Raw genomic sequence first — 21,344 nt, 5'->3', positions numbered from 1 at the left:
AGGGCGGCTAAGTAGGGAGGGGGGCGGGAGGGGGCGGCGAGCTCCCGCCGCTCGCGTCTCCGCGCCCTCGGGGCCGGCGCGAGCGTGTCTGCGCGTGAGTGTGAGTGTGTGTTGTGCGCGCCGGGGCCCGTGCGTCGCGAGCAGAGGCGCCGGCGGCCGCCGGGAGCCCCGGGAGGACCAGGCGAGGTTTGGTGGCGGGGGCCGGGGGCGGGGGGTGGCGTGTGCGTGTGGCAGTGAGTGTGCGTGTGCGCGCGCGAGCGGCGGGGAATCAGGAAGTCACAGCAGCGAAGCGCACACAGACATGTTTGATCGCCGTGACATGACGCGCGCGAGGGAGGAAGCGGCGGCGGCGGCGGGGGCCGGGCCGCGGGCTCGGGCGCGGGCCTAGGGCTCGGCTGGGGAGCCCCGCTCCGACCGCCGGGGGCGCCGCCGCCGCAGGCTCGCCGAGCCCCGCGCCTCTTTTTGTTCCGCGTCCCCCAGGTAAGGAGCCTGCGCCGGCGCCGCCCGCCGGGTGCGGAGCTTGTTCCAGCTCTTTCCCTGCCGGCCCCCTCCGGGCTCCCGGCTCGCCTTTCCTGCAAAGTCAGGCAGGCGGGGCAGGCGGGCGCCTCGCCCTCCGCTCGGTCGCGTGGAAAACTTTCCAGCGGGAAGCCCCGCGAGGGGGCACGGAGAAGGCCTCGCCGGCGGCTGTCGCTGGTCAGCGCCTTCTCCCCCGGGTCCGGAGAGCGGAGTCGCCGCTGTTGCACATGCAAACTTTGGGCCTAGACGTGCCTGCAACTCTCGCCGGATTTACTCCGGCGATCGGATAAATAGGCCGAGTCGTCCCTTTGCTCTTGCCAGGCGTTTGGATTTTTGAAGAGAAGGAGAGGGGCTTGGGGAGTCGGGGGAAGGGGAGGGGGCTGTCGTGCAGAATCCATTCCTTCTCTCGTGTCTGCGCCGGGTGTTATGTAATTTTAATAGCACATGGGTGCAAAGCCCACACTGGGCTTCTCCCCTCCTTTGTTTATATAACTTTTGGGAGAGTTTTGCAAGGTTTCGCCTTTTTCCCTTCCTCCCCAATCTGGTGGACGTTGGTGCTTTCGAAACCACAAAGCGACGGGGGTCGATATTTGATGCAGAGCTGTCATCATTGTCTCCTGGTCACCAGATAGACTCCATTCCTAAGTACCTGAAATGTTAGAGCCCCGGGGAAGCGTTAAGGATACACACGTTCACCTCCTGCATGGGGCGGATATTTTTAACATCTGTGCGTCATGAAGAGCAGAGTTAAATTTTAAACTCCCATTGCAAAGGACTTTTTTATTTACACCTGGTCGTGCCGTGCTCCCAGGAGCAGAACGCTTGTAGGAACAGAAAGCTTGTTGCTGGCGTGTGGAGTAGCAGAGAATTTCTGCCGCACCAGCGAAGACTCAGAAGGCCCCGAGAGCTTGACTAAAATAAAAGCCATACCCACCAGCATAGGTGTGTATAGACCCTTCGATGTGCACGTTCAGATATTTCGGTAATATTTTGCGTCGATTGGGGGGGGGGGCAGGGCCACTGCCCCAGGCTTGTTTGCTCACACTAGACCTGGTAGGCGACCAGCCTACTTTGAGCACGCTGGTGAAGTGTTAAGAGGTGTGGCAGGTCTTTATCCAAGTTGGTGTATTGTTATGCAAATCCAGACACACTCCCTCTTTTAGGGATCTAATTGCGCTTTTATTCTCCTGGACTTTTTTTTTTTTTTTTTTTTCTTTTAAGTTCCCTGACTCCAGTGTTTGCACTAGGAAGAAGGGATTTGGAGATACCTGTTAGGTACCAAAGATATTTATGGCAGTGGACTAAGGAAAAAATCCAAACCTGGGCACTGGGATCCATTTACCTGATTGGAGGCATTAAGCAGAGGTGGTGCCTTGTGGGTAAATAAGATTGTGAAAATAAATTAGGAGTTTGGGGTATCAGAACCCTTGAAGAATGGTCAGAGGGGAGGGAGTGTCTCCTTCAATGCAGCCTTTCTCTTCTGAGTGACAGCAGTGACATCCCAGCTCTGGGACTAGCTGCACTGTGGCGTCTTAAGAAAATATTCACCGCAAGAGTGTGTTCAAAGGAGCTTTAGATCTTTTCTTTTGTTCGGTTTTAAAGTGGTTTTTGAGCATTTCTTGTCAAGTTTCTTGAAAGGTGCTTTGACCAATACCTGAGGCTTGGAATTGACCAAAAAAAAGAGTGCTTCTGCTTGTATTTTATTGCTAATGCTGGAATTATTTCTGACAGTGTAACTGGAAAGTAACACTTTGGCAAATAATTATTCAAAACTTTCTGTCTTTGATTAAGATCAGACATTTACAGGGCAGTGTAAAAGCGTATCCCATTCTCTCTAGGAGACCATTTGGATGCCCCTTACTTTACTATAAAATTTTGACATCTCATTTTAAAGGCTTTTATTTTATTAGAGCAAGATCAGAAAAGTGAAAACTTTTTCATAAGCTATGAAAATGGTGGTGTCCTCCAGTGTTTTCCTGGCTTTTTTTCTTTTTCTTTCTTTCTTTCTTTCTTTTTTTTTTTTTCCTTTAGAAGTCTTCCTTTGTAAACAAGGTCTTTGTTTGTCAAACTGCCCTAGGTCAGCAGCTTTCTGATACTCCAGAGAAATAATAAATCATGATTGGTGACATCTTGACATGCTGCCACGAGTACTGAATTATCACAAATATAATGCTGGGCAGGGTTTGCCAGCGCTGGCCTTGTGAGGGAGTGTTGATAGGACCTGATTTCAACCAGCCCAAGTTTTGATTCCCACTGTTTGGGGTCAAGTTGGTTTTCAGGGGAGCCACGGACAGTTTGTTGCTTAACATGAGTGGACTGGGAGAACTCCCTACAAATGAGTCACTTTTCTCTTCTGCAGTGTTTCTGGTGAACAGATGAGAAAATTTCCCTAATGGGAAAGCCATATTTGGGAGCTGCTTCTGATTTTTCTCTTGTCACTTTCTTGTGTGAAAGAGTGGTCTTCTGAATCACTCCTTGTCCTTAAATGTGTTCTGTAGATTGTTTCAGACCTACAGAGGATGCTGACTTCTCTGTCGTCTTGGGAAGAGTTTGCATGATGGAACTCTAATCTCTAGCCATTTGAAAAAGTCTCGGGTCATTCCGTAAGTAGTTGCGAGCAGAAAATAGGAATGGCGGTAAAGCTGTTTGGTAGAGTACTTAGGAAGGCCTGAGATGTTTATTTTTTCTGCATAGGAAGTCATGATTATATTTACCAGAGAATACAGAAGTCTAAAACTCAGTGCTGCCGCAATCATTATGAAAGATAGCATATGTACTTTGAGGTTATTTATCAGCAAGTTAAATGGGGTCTTGCAATGTGGGTTTGCAAAACTTTACACCTCATTGCTATTTATTATGACTGGTTTTTTTTTTTTTTTTCCTCATGTGAATGTAGTACTTTTCCCTGGAAGTATTCAGGATACATTAGACTGTCAGTATTACAGGTTTTAAAGATACAGTCAAAGATGCTTGAATAATTATACCTCAGCAAAAACATATCATAGAGCTGATGACATTCAGAAACCACCTTGCTGGGTCTTTACGATGTTGGATAGAGGAATCTTTTGATTTTAATTATGGGTGAATAACTTACTAATTCACTCATTTGGAATGATGGTTTAGATACAGAATACAGGATTTTGGCTGAAATATTGACGTAAGTGGTGCCCTTCTGGGCGTCTGGATTTATAACACATTATTATGTAATTGAAGCTGTGAATTGTGATGCTTTCTTCGTTATGTAAGACTTTCAGAACATTCACACAGTTATAATCAGGCTATAGGCCTGTATCATGTAAAAGCTTTAAAAATCACAGCTTTCTCTAGTATTTTCAGGGGCATAAGTATCAACCCAAGCATCGGTTTTACACCAAGACCATTATCTACACCATTATCTACAGTGATGCAAGCACTGATGTTTTAGGAACTTTTTAGGAGCTGATCTCCTCCAGATATGGGCTGACCCTTTCATGAATTGTCCAGTGGAACCCGTAGGAGTTGAAATGAGTTTGAAGTTTAAAAACCATTAAATATAATTCTAATCCCCCCCCACCCCCCCACCCCTTCTTAAAAGCTGAATTCAGGATTTGGAAGTTTAAATTACTTGAAAATAGAAAACTCATATCTGAGCAAAAAATATCGGGATGTCTTGTTTGGTAGGTTAATAGTAACCCCAGGGAAATTGTCTGTTGGTTTGTGTTTGTGTTTTCTTCTTGAGGATGATTATGTATTTCTTCACCCACTTGATGTTGCGTATCCCAATTGTTCTCGTCCCACTGGAAGATAAGTCACTGAACTTGCAAGTGGAATGGACCGGAGGGAAGCCCTCTCCCCTTTTCCCCGCACTGCTTTTGAAGTGGGCACATGCTGCCCTTTGTAGCATCTGCAGCGACCCGGGCTGTTGCCGCTGTGCCGTACTCATACATGTGCTAAAATGCTATTAAGCCAAGCCCATAACTCCGTGAAAAGTACACAATCTACAACTGAGATTAAATCTACAATTAAATCTGCAGTTGTGTTTTCAAGAATAGATCTGAGAATATGGTAAACCGCGCAGGCCTCGTGATGCAGGGAGAGGTCGGGGGGAGCTGTCGCAGGTCCATGGGGTAGCCTTGTGGGGAGGGGTGGGGCACATGGGGGTACTGAGCATCGGAAGAAAAATCCAGAGATTACAGGGACTGGTCTGAAGAATCCATGAGAAGACGTTTGACCTGATGGCTCAGGGAGGAGGTTCGTGTTGGGGAGAATTTGTGGAAGACAATGTTGGACGTGGTAGAAAGACTTGACATCCGGACTATTGCAGGAATATTTTATCCAGTGCTTACTGGAGGCTTGTCTCAGAAGTTTTGAATGAGGGACTTCATGAGCAAAAATAGTTTACATCGCCCTGTGGATTCGAGGCTGGGGTGGGTGTCGAAACCATTGGAAGGGTGTCCCGGTAATGTACATTTTTACAGCAGAGCTCATAAGGTGTCTTCAAATGTGGTATTTTACTTGATTCATATCAGAATCGTGGTTGTAGCCGACGACTGTTTTGCCTAGTTTGTAGATGAAGAACTTGAAACTTGAGGTCCAATGAGCTATGGTGGTGATTTCTTTTAAAGGGCATGTTAGCAGTAAATGGCCATTATCCATTTTAATTGCAGTGAACTTGAAGGGTTCCTACTTGAACTTTTGTGGCTACTCTGAAAGCCCCAGCAAGTGGGGCATATCAAAACCCTGAGGTTCATTCAGCAAAGAAGGGTCGAGCTTTACTGCAAAGTCATAGCGCACCTTCTCAGCCAGAAGAGTTTTTAAAAGAGGTATTTCAGACTCATATGTTTAGGTTTCATGTGTAAATGCAGTTATCTTAGCGGACAGAGAAGGAGGTGGCTACCATCATTTCTTACCAGCATCCCAAATGAGGCTGCTTGCACAGGGAGCTCACAGAACCGAGGAAGGAGGGTTGTACATGTGAATGGACACAGGACGGTACCTGTCAGGGTGGCGTCCTCTGAAGCGAGCTTTTGTCAGTTTGGTTGGCGTGGTGTGGTTTTGGCCAGTTGCCTAGCAGTTTGGGTTCAACTAAATGTTGGAAGTGATGGCCATCGGTGATAACCTTTATAACTACCAAAGGTCATGAGTCCTGCGTTAAAAGGATGCTCTGCCCTAGTGTTGTTTTGCTGAGGGACTTTTTTCTGGTACTTTGGGTTTGCTCATAGACACCCTCCTCTGAAGCCTTTTTCCTCAGCGGAAAGGTTGGCTCTCCTCGTGGAGGAGGTCCTGGGATTGTGACATAGGTAGGCCACCATCTTGAAGGGTGATGGTGTTAAATGCCAGGTTCCTGAGCATCCCCAGGGAAGGGCAGGGCAGGACTTAGCTGTTGCAATGTTTGTGTTCTCTTTTGTCCCACACAGAGCTTCCCCTGAGCCTTGGCCAGGTCTGATTCTGGGCAAGGACAGTCCCAGGCCAGGTTATTTCAAGGGAAGGCAGCAGCTAACCTCATTTGTTTCCTTCGCCGTTTGACAGAAAAGGTCACAAAAGCCGGACCGAGTACCGTGTTTTTATTCCCACCCCTTTTTATTTTTATTGTTTTATTTTTAAAGATTTTATTTATTTATTTGAGACAGAAAAGGGCACAAGGCAGTGGGCGGGGGGAGGGGGGAGTTGCAGACGGAGAAGGAGAAACAGGCTCCCCAGTGAGCAGGAAGCCTGATGCGGGACTCGATCCCAGGACTCTGGGATCCTGACCTGAGCCCAAGGCAGATGCTTAACTGACTGAGCCACCCAGGCGCCCCAAATCCAACCCCTTTTTAAAACCTACTTGACTTTGAATGGGAAACTGACAGAAAGCACTAGGAGGAAAATGTTTTCTAGGCTTTTCTAGAATTTGGGGTCCAGTGACATGTCCCGTTGAACTTCAGGCCCGGCGTGGTTTTTCCCTGTGGCGTGTACTGTTTCAAGCTGCACGTCCCAGACCGAGGAGTGGGAGGCCTTTTGGTAATGTTTCGCTGTCTATCCAGGCAACCTTGGTCTCTGAAAAAGAAACTTCTGGTGGATTTATTTTCTTTATCTTCACTGCTGTTCTAGCCCACGCCCCACTCCCCCATTAAGCACAGCAGCGCTTCTGTTCCCGTTGGAGAGATGTTGCTACTTCTTGTAGGAGAATTATCAATTCCTTTATACAGAGCTGCACAGAAAGCGAGAAGCGCTTCAGGTCAGGAGATGTTCTGAATCAGCAAACAGACATAAAAAGAACCCTTATCTTAACTATCTCCTGAGCCGTGCAGTTCTCCCGCAACAGCCAGAGAACTTTAAAAGGACGGAGCTATTCCCCGGGATGCGAGGAGGGCCTAGTTTTTATTGCGAATGTGCCACCTTTGACCCGGACCCCAGTCTTTGTGTAAGTCCGGCAGCGATGAAGATGTGCGGGGAAGCCGGGATGTGCCCATGCTTCCTCGCCTGAGTTACTGAAGAGTCGCTGTCGAGTCGGGATGTCCTGTCTCCCCCCGCAAACCCATTCTGTGCCTAGAAAACGAAAGTGTCTGGGAGACATACATCTATTTATTTGTTTGGTTGGTTGTTTGGTTGGTTGGTTTTATGGTTTTTTCCTTGGAGGCCTAGCTGAAGGGTCACCTTCTCCAGGAAGCCCACCGGTATTCCCTCTGCCTCCTTCCACCCTGCAGAGCGCAGGCAGTCTCTCCTGTCCGTCCTTAGCTGTTTGCTGTTTGCCTTCTTGTCTTGCAGGAGCTTCCATCTGGGCCCCCACTGCTATTTATGGAAAAGTCTCTTTCCCTATCAGACTGGCGGAGCCTCGGGGTAAGCCCTCGGGGCCTTTCTGTGCCTCCTACCTGCCTTGTGGGCAGTGGAGATTCAGGACAGCTGGGAATGGACAAGCAAAATGGGCCCTCCGGACGTCTGATTAGACTTCAGCGACCTTCATGCACGACCTCATGTCCACCTCCTATGCTCTCCCGGGCTTCTGGTCATTTCTCTGTCCCTTCATGGGTTGATCTAGTATCACAGCCGGAACCTCAGCCCTCCCATTATTGCCACCTGGAGACTTCTCTGCCCTTCTCTTTGCGTTCCGGGTTCCTGCACGTATGGGGCTCCCGCCTGCCCCAGGGGTTCAGTGGCTCAGCACTGGGCTGCGGCAGGAGATGCGGAGTTCTGTCGACAGATGTGACTCTGAGCCAGCTTCGTGGTCCCTTTCTCACTTCCTGCCCTCACCTTTGACAGGGGGGATGTGACAGCAGGTGTCCTCAACTCAGGTTGCTCCTGTGACTCTGACGCCCCCGGGGGCATGTTTAAATATGACGGCAAGGGGGGGGGCCAGTAGTGTTTCGGCTGATCACAGTAGGACAGGAAAAGGTGTAGGTTTGGTCATTGTCGTCATGGTCAGGCTGGCGACCCTCCACGTTCCAGGAAGTCAAACTCCTATTTAATATGCATCATGATGGGTGCGCTGGGGCTTGCTCAGCTCAGGAGAGAAGGAAGGAGGGAAGGCATCTGGGGTGGTTGCCGCTGTGGGAAGCTCCAACGACTTTTATTTTTAAAAACACACACTCCCCAGTTGTAAAGGCAGGATCCAGATGCAGAAAAAGACAGGTTGTACTGCTGAAAATGTCTTGGCCAAGAACAGGGCGGCCAGCCCTCAGGGAGCGCATTACGGGAGGGCGGAGACTCGCAGTGCCGTGCGTGGGGGGGGGGGGGGTCGCTGTGCTTTACGCTTTGTCCCCCCACCCCAGACGCGTCGCCTTCCTTCTGTCAGCCTCGTAACTGTGGGACAGGCTGTGCTCCTCTGTGACGGTGCGTAGCTCTCGTCACCCTACCTCCCAGCCCAAGGGAAACTCAGATTTTGAGTGTTACCTTGTGCAGAGACGTGAGCTCCTCCCCTGTCCTGGTGATCTGAGCTTGTCCCAGGTCCCTACTGCGTCCACGCCTGTCACTGCCTGTCTGCATGCTGTCATCCGTGCTTTGCAGGAGGAAGAAGAGGGTTTGATTCCTAGGGACCCCCGGGTGGCTGGTGAAGGAGAAGCTGAGTTGGCCAACACTGGACTTGACACCCGAACCACAGTAACTTAGTAGTGCCCCGCGCCCCTGCTCGAAAGCTCAGCCGCTCTGTAATTCACAGCAGCCGAGTTGCTTTCCGCAGCGGGAAAGGCTGGTTGTGTCCTCACAACCGCGAAGAAGCTCCCAGCAGAAATACAGAGGGAGGGCCAGGAGGCCAGGGCTGTGACCTCCTCCTTGAGAGTCCCCCCTCATCAGTCTACCGGGGTGCGGGTGGCGAGGCGTGAATCCCGGGACAGGCCAGATTCTGCCCCACGAAGGCCACCGCACACAGGACTGGGGCCCGTCCTCGAGATGCTTTGGAGTCCTGGGTGCACAGGTGGGGGAAGCCTTGAGATGCTCAAGCCCAGAAGAACCAAAAAGACTCTATAGAGGAAAAGCACTGGTGCCCCGGATCCCGGGGTTGGTGGTGGTGTCGGGATGGGAAGACCAGACAGAACCCGCATCTCTGGGCGCGATCAGAGCAGCCTGAGTGTCCCGTTCCTGGTTTGGATGATTCCTGCCTGCATGAGTCGGGGCAAGGCTCCTCCGTCGTTACACTCCTCGGCCTCTCTGAGCGCCTTTCTTTGCGACGCGCGGTTGGCCCAGGCGCCGGACGCTTCTCTTCTTCATAAGGACTTTCCTCCACAACATGTTGCTGTGTCCACAGTCCCTGGAGGTATCCAGTACTTTTCCATCCCCCCCTCTCGTCTCTTTTCCCCTTAAATGAACCTTTTTAGGAGTTGCCTTTAACATAAAAACGAGGAGCATTTGTATGGGACAGTATACAAGTAATCCCAGCATCCAGCCAGATTCCCCCACGGCAGCGATTCCATACCTAGGCACGAGGCAGGATTAAGGGTCAATATACGTTAAAACAGAAAATGTGGCCAGTGGGGACCGCCAGGCTCAGGATTTGTATCTTCATTGTTCAGACCGCTGGTGGGTTACCGGAATAGCTATTGAAGCCCATGTCAAGGTAAACCATAACAGGAAGTAAGCAATTTCCTTTTATTCACTGAAAAATAAAGGGGTGTATTAGTTTGCTGATATACATGAAAGAACATTATAACTTGTAGTACCTCCGAGTTGACGTCAGCTCCCTAAATTTAGGACGCTGACTGAACGAGCCTGTGTATGAGGGGGTGGCATGCAAAAAAAAAAAAAAAAGGTAAAAAAAAAAGTTACTTCTGCCCGCTTTGTTAATCACAAAGAATAAATAATAACATTTGGCTCTCTAGTGAATTCAAGGCTATAATTCACGCTTGAAGCTTCCCTGTTGTTTTAGAAACCACTTCAGCTGGGTTCTGAGTCCCATCTTGTATCAGCAAAACACTGTGTTATAATCCCTCCAACGTAGCCTTTCATTGCTTCCCGTTTTAGCTCGAATTCATTCATCAGAATGGCCTAAATTCTTGCCTCCCCTTCCTAGATTTCTTTATGTGAACGTAGCTCAGGCATGGATTACTCTCTAATTTTTTATTTATCAAATAACGGGTGCTATGGGTGCTATTCATAGTTTGCCCTTGGAATCCGTGGGCCTCCATTCAGCTCCTTTTTGAGCCCTTCCCACACGACAGGCAGGCTGGAGGAGCCGAGGACACATAGGAGTGACCGGGAGCAGGACCCGTGCCCTCAAGGCCCTCACTTTCCAGAGACTCAGCAGGAGGGGAGAGCCGGAGGCGACGAATGGAACTAATGTGGGTTTTTTGCGTATCCCCGGCCGTGAGCGGCCGGTCCCCTGTGGTCCATTCCCAGCCCTACCACTAAGTAGCGGGTGAGCAAATCACCGACAGGGTCTCATTCTGTGTTTTTTGAGGTTGACAGCAGAAAAGTTTTTGTGTGGACAGTGTGCGTGGCCCCAGGTAGTATAAGGTCCTGTGTCGCACCGAACACTGATGCTCTTCAGTTACCATCGATGCGGCCTCTGGGAAACAGCATCTTTGCTTGTTTTGGGTCCCGTCCAAGAGGCAGGCATGCCCACCATGAGGCAGTTCCCCACGACAAGGGGATGCCAAGAAGTCTTGGAGTGTGGGTGACGGAATCTGGCTTTCCCAAAGTCGGAGAACTGGGATTTTCTCACCCCGTCCGTGCTGGGTGCGATCTGGTAGTCACAGATGACTTCTCTTGGAGATCTTGGGCCACAGAGAAGCCGAGGTTGAATCCCCGGTCTCAGTTCTCCAAGTGGTCTTCGATTCATGAGCCGGCAGGAGGACCACATTGAAACCGCTCCTTCTGGGGTGCCCGGCTAGCGTCTGCCTTCAGTCCAGGTCATCCTCTCGGGGGCCTGGGGTCATCACGCCTCCCTCTCGGGCATCCCTGCTTCTCTCTCTGCTGCTCCCCCTCCTTGTGCTCCCCGTCTCTCGGTCAAATACATAAATCTTTAAAAAAAAGAAATCAGTGAACTGTTTCTTCTGATCACTTGTGGTACAGCAGAGACGGTGGGGACAGTAATGATGCGTGGGGGGCAGGGGAGGCCCGGAGGTGACACAGCACTTACACTGCGTTTCGGTCTCAGCCAGTCGCTGTTCTTTGTCGGCATTTGAACCCCTGTCCCACAGCCTCTGCTTTTCCCACAAGCTAATTCTCTTTCCTTCTCTGTTTCCGAAATTGTACTTCTTTCCCCCCGTTTAACTGTCTAGAATTCTCTGTGAAGTTTCCGGCGCTCATTCGCTTAGGAAAATGTGTCTTGGTTGGATACTTTTTCAGGGGTTTTATGTTTTAATGGCTTTGGGGGGTTAATGACTTGTAAGGTGCCCAAGCCAGTGAGTAATGGAGAGCATCTGTTGACTCCGGTAATAAATTTCCAACTTGTTTAGAATTCTGCTTATGTGTTAAATTTGAGTTTCTCCAGTGGGTCTTTTTTTGTATCTTGGATGATTTATATCTTTCTGGGGAATCATTTAGAGTGGGTTTTTTTTTCCCTTTTAAACAAGTGGTCTTCATAAAGACTAGGGCAGATGGATCTCTATCACACTCCCTCAAACATCTGGACGCGACAGGGCAGTCCTGTTTGATGTTTGTTCCAGAAATGGCACCATGAAAGACTAACACTGTTTCATTCTGATCTTAACATCATGTTGAAAACATTCCTTTCTCTTTTCTTCCTTCGCACTCAGGATCCCTCTACTGACTGGTCAAGACCGGAGAGGTAGATGTCCACGCCCACAGACCCTGGCGCGATGCCCCACCCAGGGCCTTCGCCAGGGCCCGGACCCTCACCTGGACCCATTCTTGGACCCAGTCCAGGACCCGGACCGTCCCCGGGTTCTGTGCACAGTATGATGGGGCCGAGCCCTGGACCTCCCAGTGTCACATCACACCCTATGCCGACCATGGGGTCCGCCGACTTCCCGCAGGAAGGCATGCACCAGATGCATAAGGTAAGAGTTTCTTTTCTTTTTTTTTTAAGATATTTATTTATTTATTTGACAGACAGAGATCACAAGCAGGCAGAGAGGCAGGCAGAGAGAGAGAGGAAGGGAAGCAGGCTCCCCACTGAGCAGAGAGCCCAACGTGGGGCTCGATCCCAGGACCCTGGGATCACGACCCAAGCCAAAGGCAGAGGCTCAACCCACTGAGCCACCCAGGCGCCCCAAGAGTTTCTTTTCTTGTTCACTCTGTCTTCTGAGTCATGGATGGCTAATATCCCTAATAACACCCCCTCTTTTTTTTTCCCCCTACTCTTATTAATAAGAGAATCAAGCAAGGTCTTTGTCTTATCTTGTATATTATTCAAAACATACGTTCTGAGGCTCTGTTATTGTTACAGATGTTGTAAAAGAAGATCAAATCTTGGCTTTTTGAACAATGCTAGATAGGATTTGTAGTTCTGACAATTAGGTTCTGTGATTTGTGGGTTGTGGGCTGTGGGCCTGGTGAGTAAGTATATTCGCGCATAAATCTTGATTTTTCTCCAGCCATATATGTAAAATCACATACCATCCACGAATGGATGTATTGAAATTTATTCTTCTTTAAGAATGTTGATACTTACTTTAAAAAATAGATCTCACAGAGTGGAAAGTAAACGAGTCATTTTCTAAGGCTTTTTTTTTTTTTGTTAAGTCTTTATCGAAATAAAGTAGTTTCCAGGGACTCCCTAAAATGCACTTTGCTGTCTCCTCCGTCAAGTGGCTTTATTCTGATTTTGGAAGAGGGCTGGGACTCTGCAGAGCGCAGGTCCATTTGTTTGTTTCTGGACTGAGGTTATAATACTCTCCTATTTATGAGGCTTGGATTGTGGCTATAGGAGGGATCCCTTCAGTATAACTAGGTGTTAGGCCTTTCCCAGGAGATGCGGAGAAGCGAGAGCTGCCTCTTGAGAAAGCCAGCCAGATCCTGTGACCGTTGGCTCTGCAAGTGAGTAAGTGGCCAGTGAAACTCAGTGAGGCCACACTGCAGTGACCCGAGGGGCGTGTGTGATGAGACAAGTAGAGGTTTTCCATCCCTTTCGGATGACGTCGCAGATACATGGGGCGGTCAGGCTGCCTCTTGGTATTAAGTACACAGACCACGGAAGATCCTGGTTTAAAACAGAAGGATTACATCAAAAAAGAGCAAGTCTTTCCTCTAGTCGTGTAGGACTGGAGGTCAGTTTTAAAGTAGGGCATCAGAGCCCAGAAGGGAAGACCCTTTTTCTTACCCTCGTCTTGTCTTGTCTTTTCCTTTTCTTTCATTTTCCTTTTCCTTTCCTTTGCTCTTCTTCCATTTTTTTTTTTTTTAACAAATCTGGTTATTCGATGATTTTCAAATCAGGAAAGTGATATATACTTGCTTTGAAAAGTAAAACCATACTGAGATAAAGAAACGGTTTATCCTGGCCTCACCCAGGTAACAGATTTGTGCTTGCTTTTTATACCTCACGTTCCTCCCTGCTCAGTGAAAGGTCCTGGGTAAATCCAGGTGTCCGCATCACACAGGTCTGACTTTTGGGTTTTGTTTTCCTTTCGCCATAATACCACCACGTCATCACTGTTAATGACTCTGGAACCTCCTCTTCTCCTTTGACAACACACACTGGATACCCTGCATTGTAGCCCCACGTTCTTGCTCTGCTTTCGAGTTTGTTTTGTTTTGTTTTCTTTAACATATTTTTAGCTTGTCCAGTATGTAAAGAAATAAAGCTGCTTCTTTTCCAAATCATATTCTTGAGGGGACGTATTGAACATCTTGACATACTAAAGTCATTACATTGTCTTGCATTCCTATTAAATTAATTTGGGAGCTATTATAGGCCTGATCTGTCACTCGTGGGCCTTAGTCCAAGCGGTTTGAATAATTTCAGGGCGGTTCGAGGCTGTCTCACCTCCCAAATGAAAGATAAAATCTGGAGGAAAGATTTAGTTGACCTTTAGTATCATTTAGGCATTTGGAAGGTGAAAAGGTATGACTGAGTGTTGGGTCCCGGATGGATTTTTGCACTGGGTCGTTTCTCTGGGTGATTATCTCTTCTGATCTCTTCTATTTTGTGACCTAGTGCCTTTCTCGTATCTTCTCCTTATCCCCCACGATACTCTTTTTTGGTTTCACTTTTCTCTCGTTGTACGGAGTTTGCATTTTTCCCCTCCTGTTCCTTCCTACCAACCCCCCAGATGCTTCCCTGCGTGGGGACGTGGTTAAGAGCCTCGAGTTCACACCTGCTGACCAGATGCCTCCCCTTTCTCGAGTCCTTTTCCAGGGCAGCTCTGTGCCTTGTCTTCCTCCTCCTTCTCCCTCTGAGATGCAGCTTTTCGCTTTTCAACATCGCTGGAAATAAACAAGTGGCCTAAATACATCTGCTTGTGTTGCTTTGATTTCCTCCCTATTATTACTATTTAACCGACTCAGAGACACTCTTTATACCAAATTCTTCCCATTTTTCTTCCGAACATCCTCTTTATGGTAAATTTCTCCTCTTTTCAAGTGCATGCTTTTGACTCTGCAGAAATTAACTTTCCTTTCTGTAAAACTGCAAACACTCATACTTTCTTGCTTGAAGTCATTTGGTTTCTATAAACTCCTGGAACTATTTCTTTCAGGCGGTTCTGAAAATTGCTCTTCCAGTTTGGGGAGGAATAGACTTTTCCTCCCCCCACCCCCTACACACATGCTCCGTTGCCCAATTCTGGATTGGATTAATGTCAGCTCGATGGCTCTTTATCGTGTGCCTGTTAGGCACAAGGCCTCACGTCCTGGTTGGAGTCCCCGTGATCTTGACTTTTTCTTTTTTCTTCCCAAACTCTGCCTTTAAAACATTTGCAAGTCGTCTTCTGTCTGTGGTGCCGGTTCGTTCGTCATACCGTCCTCCGGCAACACCCCGCCTCGCCCCGGGTCTTCCTCTTTTCCTGACTGCCTGGAACTTTCTGGTTTCGACTTTGAAACTTTCCGTGTAGTTCTTTTCTCCCTGATGAAAAAAAAAATATGACCAAAAAAGAAAAAGAAAAAAGAAAAAAGCATCATTGCAGACATTTCAAATAGCCTTCCTTTGGACTTTGGCCCGCCTTCAACCACAGCAGGTTTCAGGACTGACTTGAGAGGGTAGGGAAGAGTAGCTTGCATCTGTGAGCAGGACGTCATTTTTATTTGTAGACGTTTGACATCACACACACACAAAAATCCACCTGTTTAGGGTGCCTGGGTGGCTCCGTGGGTTGGGCCGCTGCCTTTGGCTCAGGTCATGATCTCAAGGATCCTGGGATCAAGTCCCGCCTCGGGCTCTCTGCTCAGCAGGGAGCCTGCTTCCCCCTCCTCCTCTTCCTGCCTCTCTGCCTACTAGTGATCTCTCCCTCTCTCTCTGTCAAATAAATAAATAAAATCTAAAAAAAAAAAAATCCAACTGTTTAAAGCCTTAACTCCGGACTTATGAATAGTTTTGCTGACCTTCTTGGTCTTATTTTTTTTTTTTTTCATCCCCACCTGCAAAGTGTGGGTAATATATGAAAGTACAGGTAGTACAGGTATAAAAGTATATGTCTGTCGTATGAGCAGTGGATGGTTATGCCACGGTTTTGAAGACTTTAAAAGCGAGGGATCTTGGGGCGCCTGGGTGGCTCAGTGGGTTAAGCCGCTGCCTTCAGCTCAGGTCATGATCTCAGGGTCCTGGGATCGAGTCCCGCATCGGGCTCTCTGCTCAGTGGGGAGCCTGCTTCCTCCTCTCTCTCTCTCTCTGCCTGCCTCTCCATCTACTTGTGATTTCTCTCTGTCAAATAAATAAATAAAATCTTTAAAAAAAAAAAAAAAAGTGAGGGATCTTAAAGGCCCAGACGGAAATCTTGTACCTTCCGGAGGCATCTAACCGATGTCCTTTGAACGTTCCAGCCCATCGATGGCCCGCACGACAAGGGGATTGTAGAAGACATCCACTGTAGCTCCCTGAAGGGTTCCGGTATGCGGCCGCCTCACCCGGGAATGGGTCCTCCCCAGAGTCCGATGGATCAACACAGCCAAGGTTTGTGTCCGCTGCACACCTGCTGTTGGCTCCATACTGTCTGTCTTCTGTCTTACCGGTTACTTTACTTGTGACTTCCAAGGAAGGTGTCTAAGGAAGGCTGAACCCTGCAGGCCGCTTCTCCCCTCAGCCATGCCAACAGGACTATGATTTTCGTATGGGCGGTGTTATTTCCAAGATCCTTGTAAATTCTACTGGCCCCCACCGTGTCCAAGCAATCTGCAGAGTGGCTTTGTGCACCCGATGTGGATTCTTTATTATGATCTTTAAAGGTACATGGGGTCGGCCCCGTTTTCTAGATGGGAAAGATGAATCTCCGAGAATTTGCTGTGTTTTCTTAAGTGAGGAAGCGACAGCGCCAGAAGGAGAAACCAGGTCTGCCTCTAGATGATAGCAGAGATGTGAAGGTAAGACGAGCCACCTGTGTCCCTTGAATTGCACGCTCAGACATTGTCAGGTGGCTTTTTCTGGCTGTGGAATTACCTGTCATTGCTGGTGGGTGGCTGTGTTTGTCTCCTAGGACCGCTGTAACTGATTCCCACAAACGGGGGGCGGGGGGCAATGAAACAACAGAAATTGATTCTCTCCCACTACTGGAGGCTGGAAGCCTGAAATCAAGGTATCCGCGGACCCTGCTCTCTCTGAAGGCTTTCAGGAAAAACCTTTGGTTTTGCCTCTTCCTAGCTTCTGGTGGTTGAGAGCAACCCTTGGCAGCCCTTGGCTTGTAGATCTCTCATTCCAATCCGTCTTGGTCTCCATGTGACCTTTGGAGTGTCTGTGCCCGCGGCCAGATTCCCCTCTTCTCATAAGGACACCAGTCTTCGGTTTAGGGTCCCCCCCAATCCAGTATGGTCTCATCTTAACTTGATGACATCTGTAAGGATCCTGTATCCAAATCAGGCCACCTGCACAGATCCTAGAGGTTAGGGCCTTGGCCTATCCCTGTAGAGGACATAATTCAACCCACAGTAACAGCCAATCCATATATGACATATTTCTCTTCTCCTCAGCGCCCTCCTTCCTCACTGTTGAAGGTACAGTGACTTTGAGTACAGTGTGACCTGTTTGCGGAATCACTGGACGGTCATTTCAGCACTCAAGGGCATGCCTTAACCAAGGACAAGTTAACCCTAGCATGTTGATCTTCGCGTTCAAAGTTTGTGGTTTATGTGTTGTCATAGGTAGTCCTTTGTCGTTCAATGTATGTGGGGTTTTTTCTCTGTTCATGATTGACCATCCCTCCACCCGAGGGGAGATTTTTTTGACTGAGGATTTTGAGAAAGGTATTCAGAATTAAATACGTGCGCGCGTGCGTGTGTGTGTGCACGAGCACATGCACGCGCAAATCATGGAGGCATAGGAGTGTGTCTTCATTCAGAGTCAAGCAGGCTTTGGCTATCCCAGCCTCTGACTGAAATTTTGATGGCCACAGCTATGAGTATCACAGATGATGCCTCACATTTTGATCACGGCCGCCAGCCAGCCTGATTCCTTGGGATTTTTTGCAGTATAGGAAGAAAATACTTGACCCGTTCAGGGCTAAGAATGGGTTTAGACAACACTCGCAGGATTAGCAATTAAATTCTAAGGAGCCAGTTGTGTTCCCAGAGCTAATGAAGATCTGTTTTGTACTCCCGGAGAGGTGTAGATGAATGACGTTCCACGGCTGTCAAAGCCAACTGCCTCCTCTGTCTGCTCCTGGCTTTGTGGTGCCTCTAGGAGTAGGGCCTGAGGGAAACCTCCAACACAAAACACTTTAAATGCACGAATTTTCAGTGAGCACTTTCATGTATCTTAAAATTTCTCTCACTGCTTGGTTCCTTTTATTCTTCTTGGGATCTGCAACACTTGGTACATCATCTGGCACTTCACTGGATAGATACCTTGTTCATTTTGCTCAGTTAGGTAGAGAAGTGAGCTGATGCATTCACCAGCCAACCATTTTAAATAGATACTAATTTTTATATAATTTCGGCAAGTCGTAATTACCTGGAAATGTAGGGGTCTGCGCTAAATGGAATCCGAATTAGCATGTAATATATTTCTGCCAACCAGTAAAGTGCATTGTAGGCTGGGGAATGAGTTATTTAAAAGCATATTTTTGCATAAAGTAGTATTGGTATAATAGAGTCTTATTCTATGTAATGATCTAAAAAGAAAATAGACCCTGTAATAGCATGTATCTTTAAAGACCTCATTGTAAACACACACACATACACACAGACACACACACACACAAAACCCTTTATAAACACACGTATGGAGAGGTGTGGTATTGATCGGAAAGCTGCTAGCTTTAACTACCTAGCAACGTATTAGGTTATTTTACGGTATTGGTTGAGAAACAAAACCATTTCCTTCAATAAATACTGAATCGTGTACCTTATGGTCCCAGTGATAACATTGTTTATTTTTAGTCCATTGGACAGGAAAAGCCTTCAAAGGCAAGAATATAATATTCAATGTGTGTGTGCCGGTGTGTGTGTGTGTGTGTGTGTGTGAGAAGAGAAAATTCATATAAAATTGGCACTTATAAGTTCAAGATTATTAAAAGGAAAGACATGACCGCTTCTCTTGAGGCAAGGTGAAACCAGGGAGATAATGGCCCTCACAGACTTAGAATGGAAAACAGCCACATTTTTTGGGACCACTTTTTAATGAGCAAATCAAACCAGAGTTCAAAAAGAGCAGATTCAGTATCGACACCGGCATCCCACAGACAAATGTCTATTCTCTCTCAGGCAATTGCTTTGCCCCGTTTCCTTAACTAAAGATAATTACTAAGATACATTATGTTGTCTCATCATTTAGATTCTGGTTTTACCTGAAGTTTTATGGAATGCTAGTCATGTAGGGGGGGAAAAATCTCTTCAGCTTAAACACTGTCACATTTTTAATGTCATACTGAGATAGAATGATTCTGTTAACATCCCCTGTATTTCTTAGGAAAAAAAAATTTTTCCCATCCCCAGTTTCTTGTCACATTTGAGGTAAAATTTTGTTGCATGGATTAATTCCAGAAAATGATTTTTATTCCACTCTCAGTGTTTTTCTTAGTGAATGTGAGGTAAACCTAATCGTTGTGCCGGATACAACTAGAGTCATTTTCCCATACTTCGTACTTTGACAGAGCAGATTAGTCAACAGTTGAGTTTCGACTGCATTGTCTGATGGTTTGGTCCATTGTTTTGGCCATCCTGTGACGCATCTTGGGGAAGCCACAGATAATGACCTTGGAAATAGGAGAGACTGGAAGGCAGGAGACATAGGACCCATTTCAATGCCTGATGGTATCCATTCAACTATGCAAATCCCAGTAGGAAGATTTTTGGTAGCAGGTTTCTCCCCCTGTGGTAGACAGAGAGTTGGTCAAAAAGGTGTCAGGAAGGTGCTTTCAACAATGAACAAACTATATGCCAGCAGGCACCACCATTACAATTAAGGGGCGAACGTAAGCCTCATGGAGGAGGAAGAATGTTAATGACAAAGTTCTGTGCGTGTTGGGGATCCACTCAAATGTTTTCTGTCATAAGTGACAACGTACCGGGCTTTAAATTTCTGCTGGTCATGCAGGCTGCTCTGGGGCATTTTCTTGGCTGCCTCAGATGGCGACTAGAGCCCTAGTGGCTGAGTGGTTTTGCACTCCATTATGAGGTAGGGACTTGGGGAATGAGACTTAGTAGAACTTGTAGTTCTCCTCAGGGCGGCGTCGCTTTGAATGGATCTCCTCAGCTCACCAGCTTGTCGGACAGAGCCTACCCTCATCTTAGAGCATCTGAATACATTTGTTGCCCTTTCCAAACTGGGATTCGAGATAAAATTATGGCCTTTCTCTTCTCTAGTCTTTCCAGTGGTGATGCTGAGTCCCCACTTAGCGTCGGTCTGATGTCCTTGGGCCTCCGTGATCTCATGTGGATGCCCAGAGCTTTCTGTTCAAGCCCGACATAGGTTCCAATACACAGCAGATGTCTAATAAACACCTGTGTGATGACCTTTATGATGATTGTGACTTCGAGTACATTTATTAAAGGGCAAAGACCTTGAATCTGATATTTTATATTGTGTCTTAGGACACCAGTGACTTGATTAATTAGCACTCAGTTTGAATTCACGGCAACCTTTAGGATTGCAGGAGGCTACTTCGTTCCCTCCTCACCTTGGCTCTCGTGCCAGCAACGCTCAGTCATAGGTTTTTCTAGGAATTCGTTGGCCAGGATCTATAGTTCATCTTGTGAAATAAGTTCCTTGAAATACTTCAGGCTTTTTTTTTTTTAACTTTTCTTCTCCGAGAAATGCACTCTTAAATTTCCCACATAGATCTCTTAAAGCCCAAACAGATTACTCTCGTGTTTATGTGATATTGTAAATGGTTCCTAGAAGATTTCTGAGACGTTCAAGTCTCTAACTTGCTTGTATAAAACCAAATTAATATTAGAGCCTGGAAAGAATATATACACATTGGAATCAGACACACTTCGGTTTGTATCTTAAAGCTGCCAAGACCTAATTATGTGACACTCTAAGTCTCAGTTTCCTTATTAAAAAAAAAAAAATGGAGGTGACAACACTTAGCTTTGGGGGCTGTTGTGAGGATTAAAGAAATAATGTGTACGCCGCTCATATCCCTTTAATTGTCCTTACCCTCCCTGTCTGTGCTCCCACCCATCTGAAGTCCACTGGCCAGCCTGCCATCTTGCCTCCAGTGGAGCCTCCAATGGACTTCAGCCCCTCTTACCCACACCTGGAAAAGTCCCTGGGGACTAATAATCCCCAGAGTAAAACCAGTGACCTAAGCAGTGATTGATGATCCTGAGAGTATAAATACCCCAACTTCTTCCCTAGGATAATTTAGAGGTGAGTCATTGACCTCATACCCTAGAGGTTGTGCCTAAAATTAGCACCCACCAGAGCAGCTGCTGTCTCCTACTTACTTCACCTATCTCTACCCACCCACCCCCAAGTCAGTGTGCTTGCACCTTCCAGGTAAATCCCCTGCACTCAATCCTTCCATCAGGCTCTGTTTCAAGGGAGAAAACTAAGTGCCTTGTGTAGTCTCTGTGGCAGTGGAGGCCCTCAATAATTGCGCACGATGATAAACCAAGTAATAATTTGCTGTCCCATAAGAGACTCTTCATTCCCTGTTGCGAGATAGTACACACTCACCAGGTTCTGTTCTGGAGGTTGGAACTACTTTTAACGTATAACACTGTCCCCTGCTGTCTTGGCTTTATGTGTGCAATAGCCACTAGCAGCGTCCCTTCTAGGACACATGTGGCTATTGATCATTTTGCTTAAAATGTGGCTTGTCCTAATTGAGATGTGCTGTCACTTAGCGTGAAAAAAAAAAAAAAAAAGAAAAGAATGTAAACTA

General features: G+C 47.4%; 1 protein-coding gene and 1 long non-coding RNA gene across 11 annotated transcripts in view; one reads left to right on the top strand and one right to left on the bottom strand.

Moving 5' to 3' along the window:
- The window catches only part of SMARCA2 (SWI/SNF related BAF chromatin remodeling complex subunit ATPase 2), a 179,139-nt gene that overhangs the window by 2,071 nt on the left and 155,724 nt on the right, over positions 1 to 21,344 (top strand). For 4 of the 10 annotated variants that reach the window (XM_082694437.1, XM_082694426.1, XM_082694436.1 and 1 more), the window contains exons 2-3: positions 11,664 to 11,927; positions 15,844 to 15,973. In XM_082694437.1, coding sequence (XP_082550563.1) covers positions 11,700 to 11,927; positions 15,844 to 15,973 — 358 coding nt within the window. In that variant the 5' untranslated portion in view covers positions 11,664 to 11,699. Of the gene's footprint in view, positions 1 to 69; positions 187 to 237; positions 481 to 11,663; positions 11,928 to 15,843; positions 15,974 to 21,344 lie in introns of those variants that run through there. The other 6 variants (XM_082694438.1, XM_082694432.1, XM_082694434.1 and 3 more) reach the window with 5 other exon arrangements.
- Positions 2,516 to 11,655, bottom strand: LOC309845922. Its single transcript, XR_014301604.1, has 2 exons — positions 8,365 to 11,655; positions 2,516 to 6,531 (listed from the first exon to the last, which is right to left on the bottom strand). It is a non-coding gene; the product is annotated as an uncharacterized lncRNA (long non-coding RNA).

The sequence above is a fragment of the Mustela nivalis genome (assembly GCF_964662115.1).
Source record: "Mustela nivalis genome assembly, chromosome: 13".
NCBI classification, from domain to species: Eukaryota; Metazoa; Chordata; class Mammalia; order Carnivora; family Mustelidae; genus Mustela; species Mustela nivalis.
The sequence above is the reverse complement of the archived record's forward strand: the minus strand, read 5'-3'. Positions and strand labels throughout refer to the sequence as shown.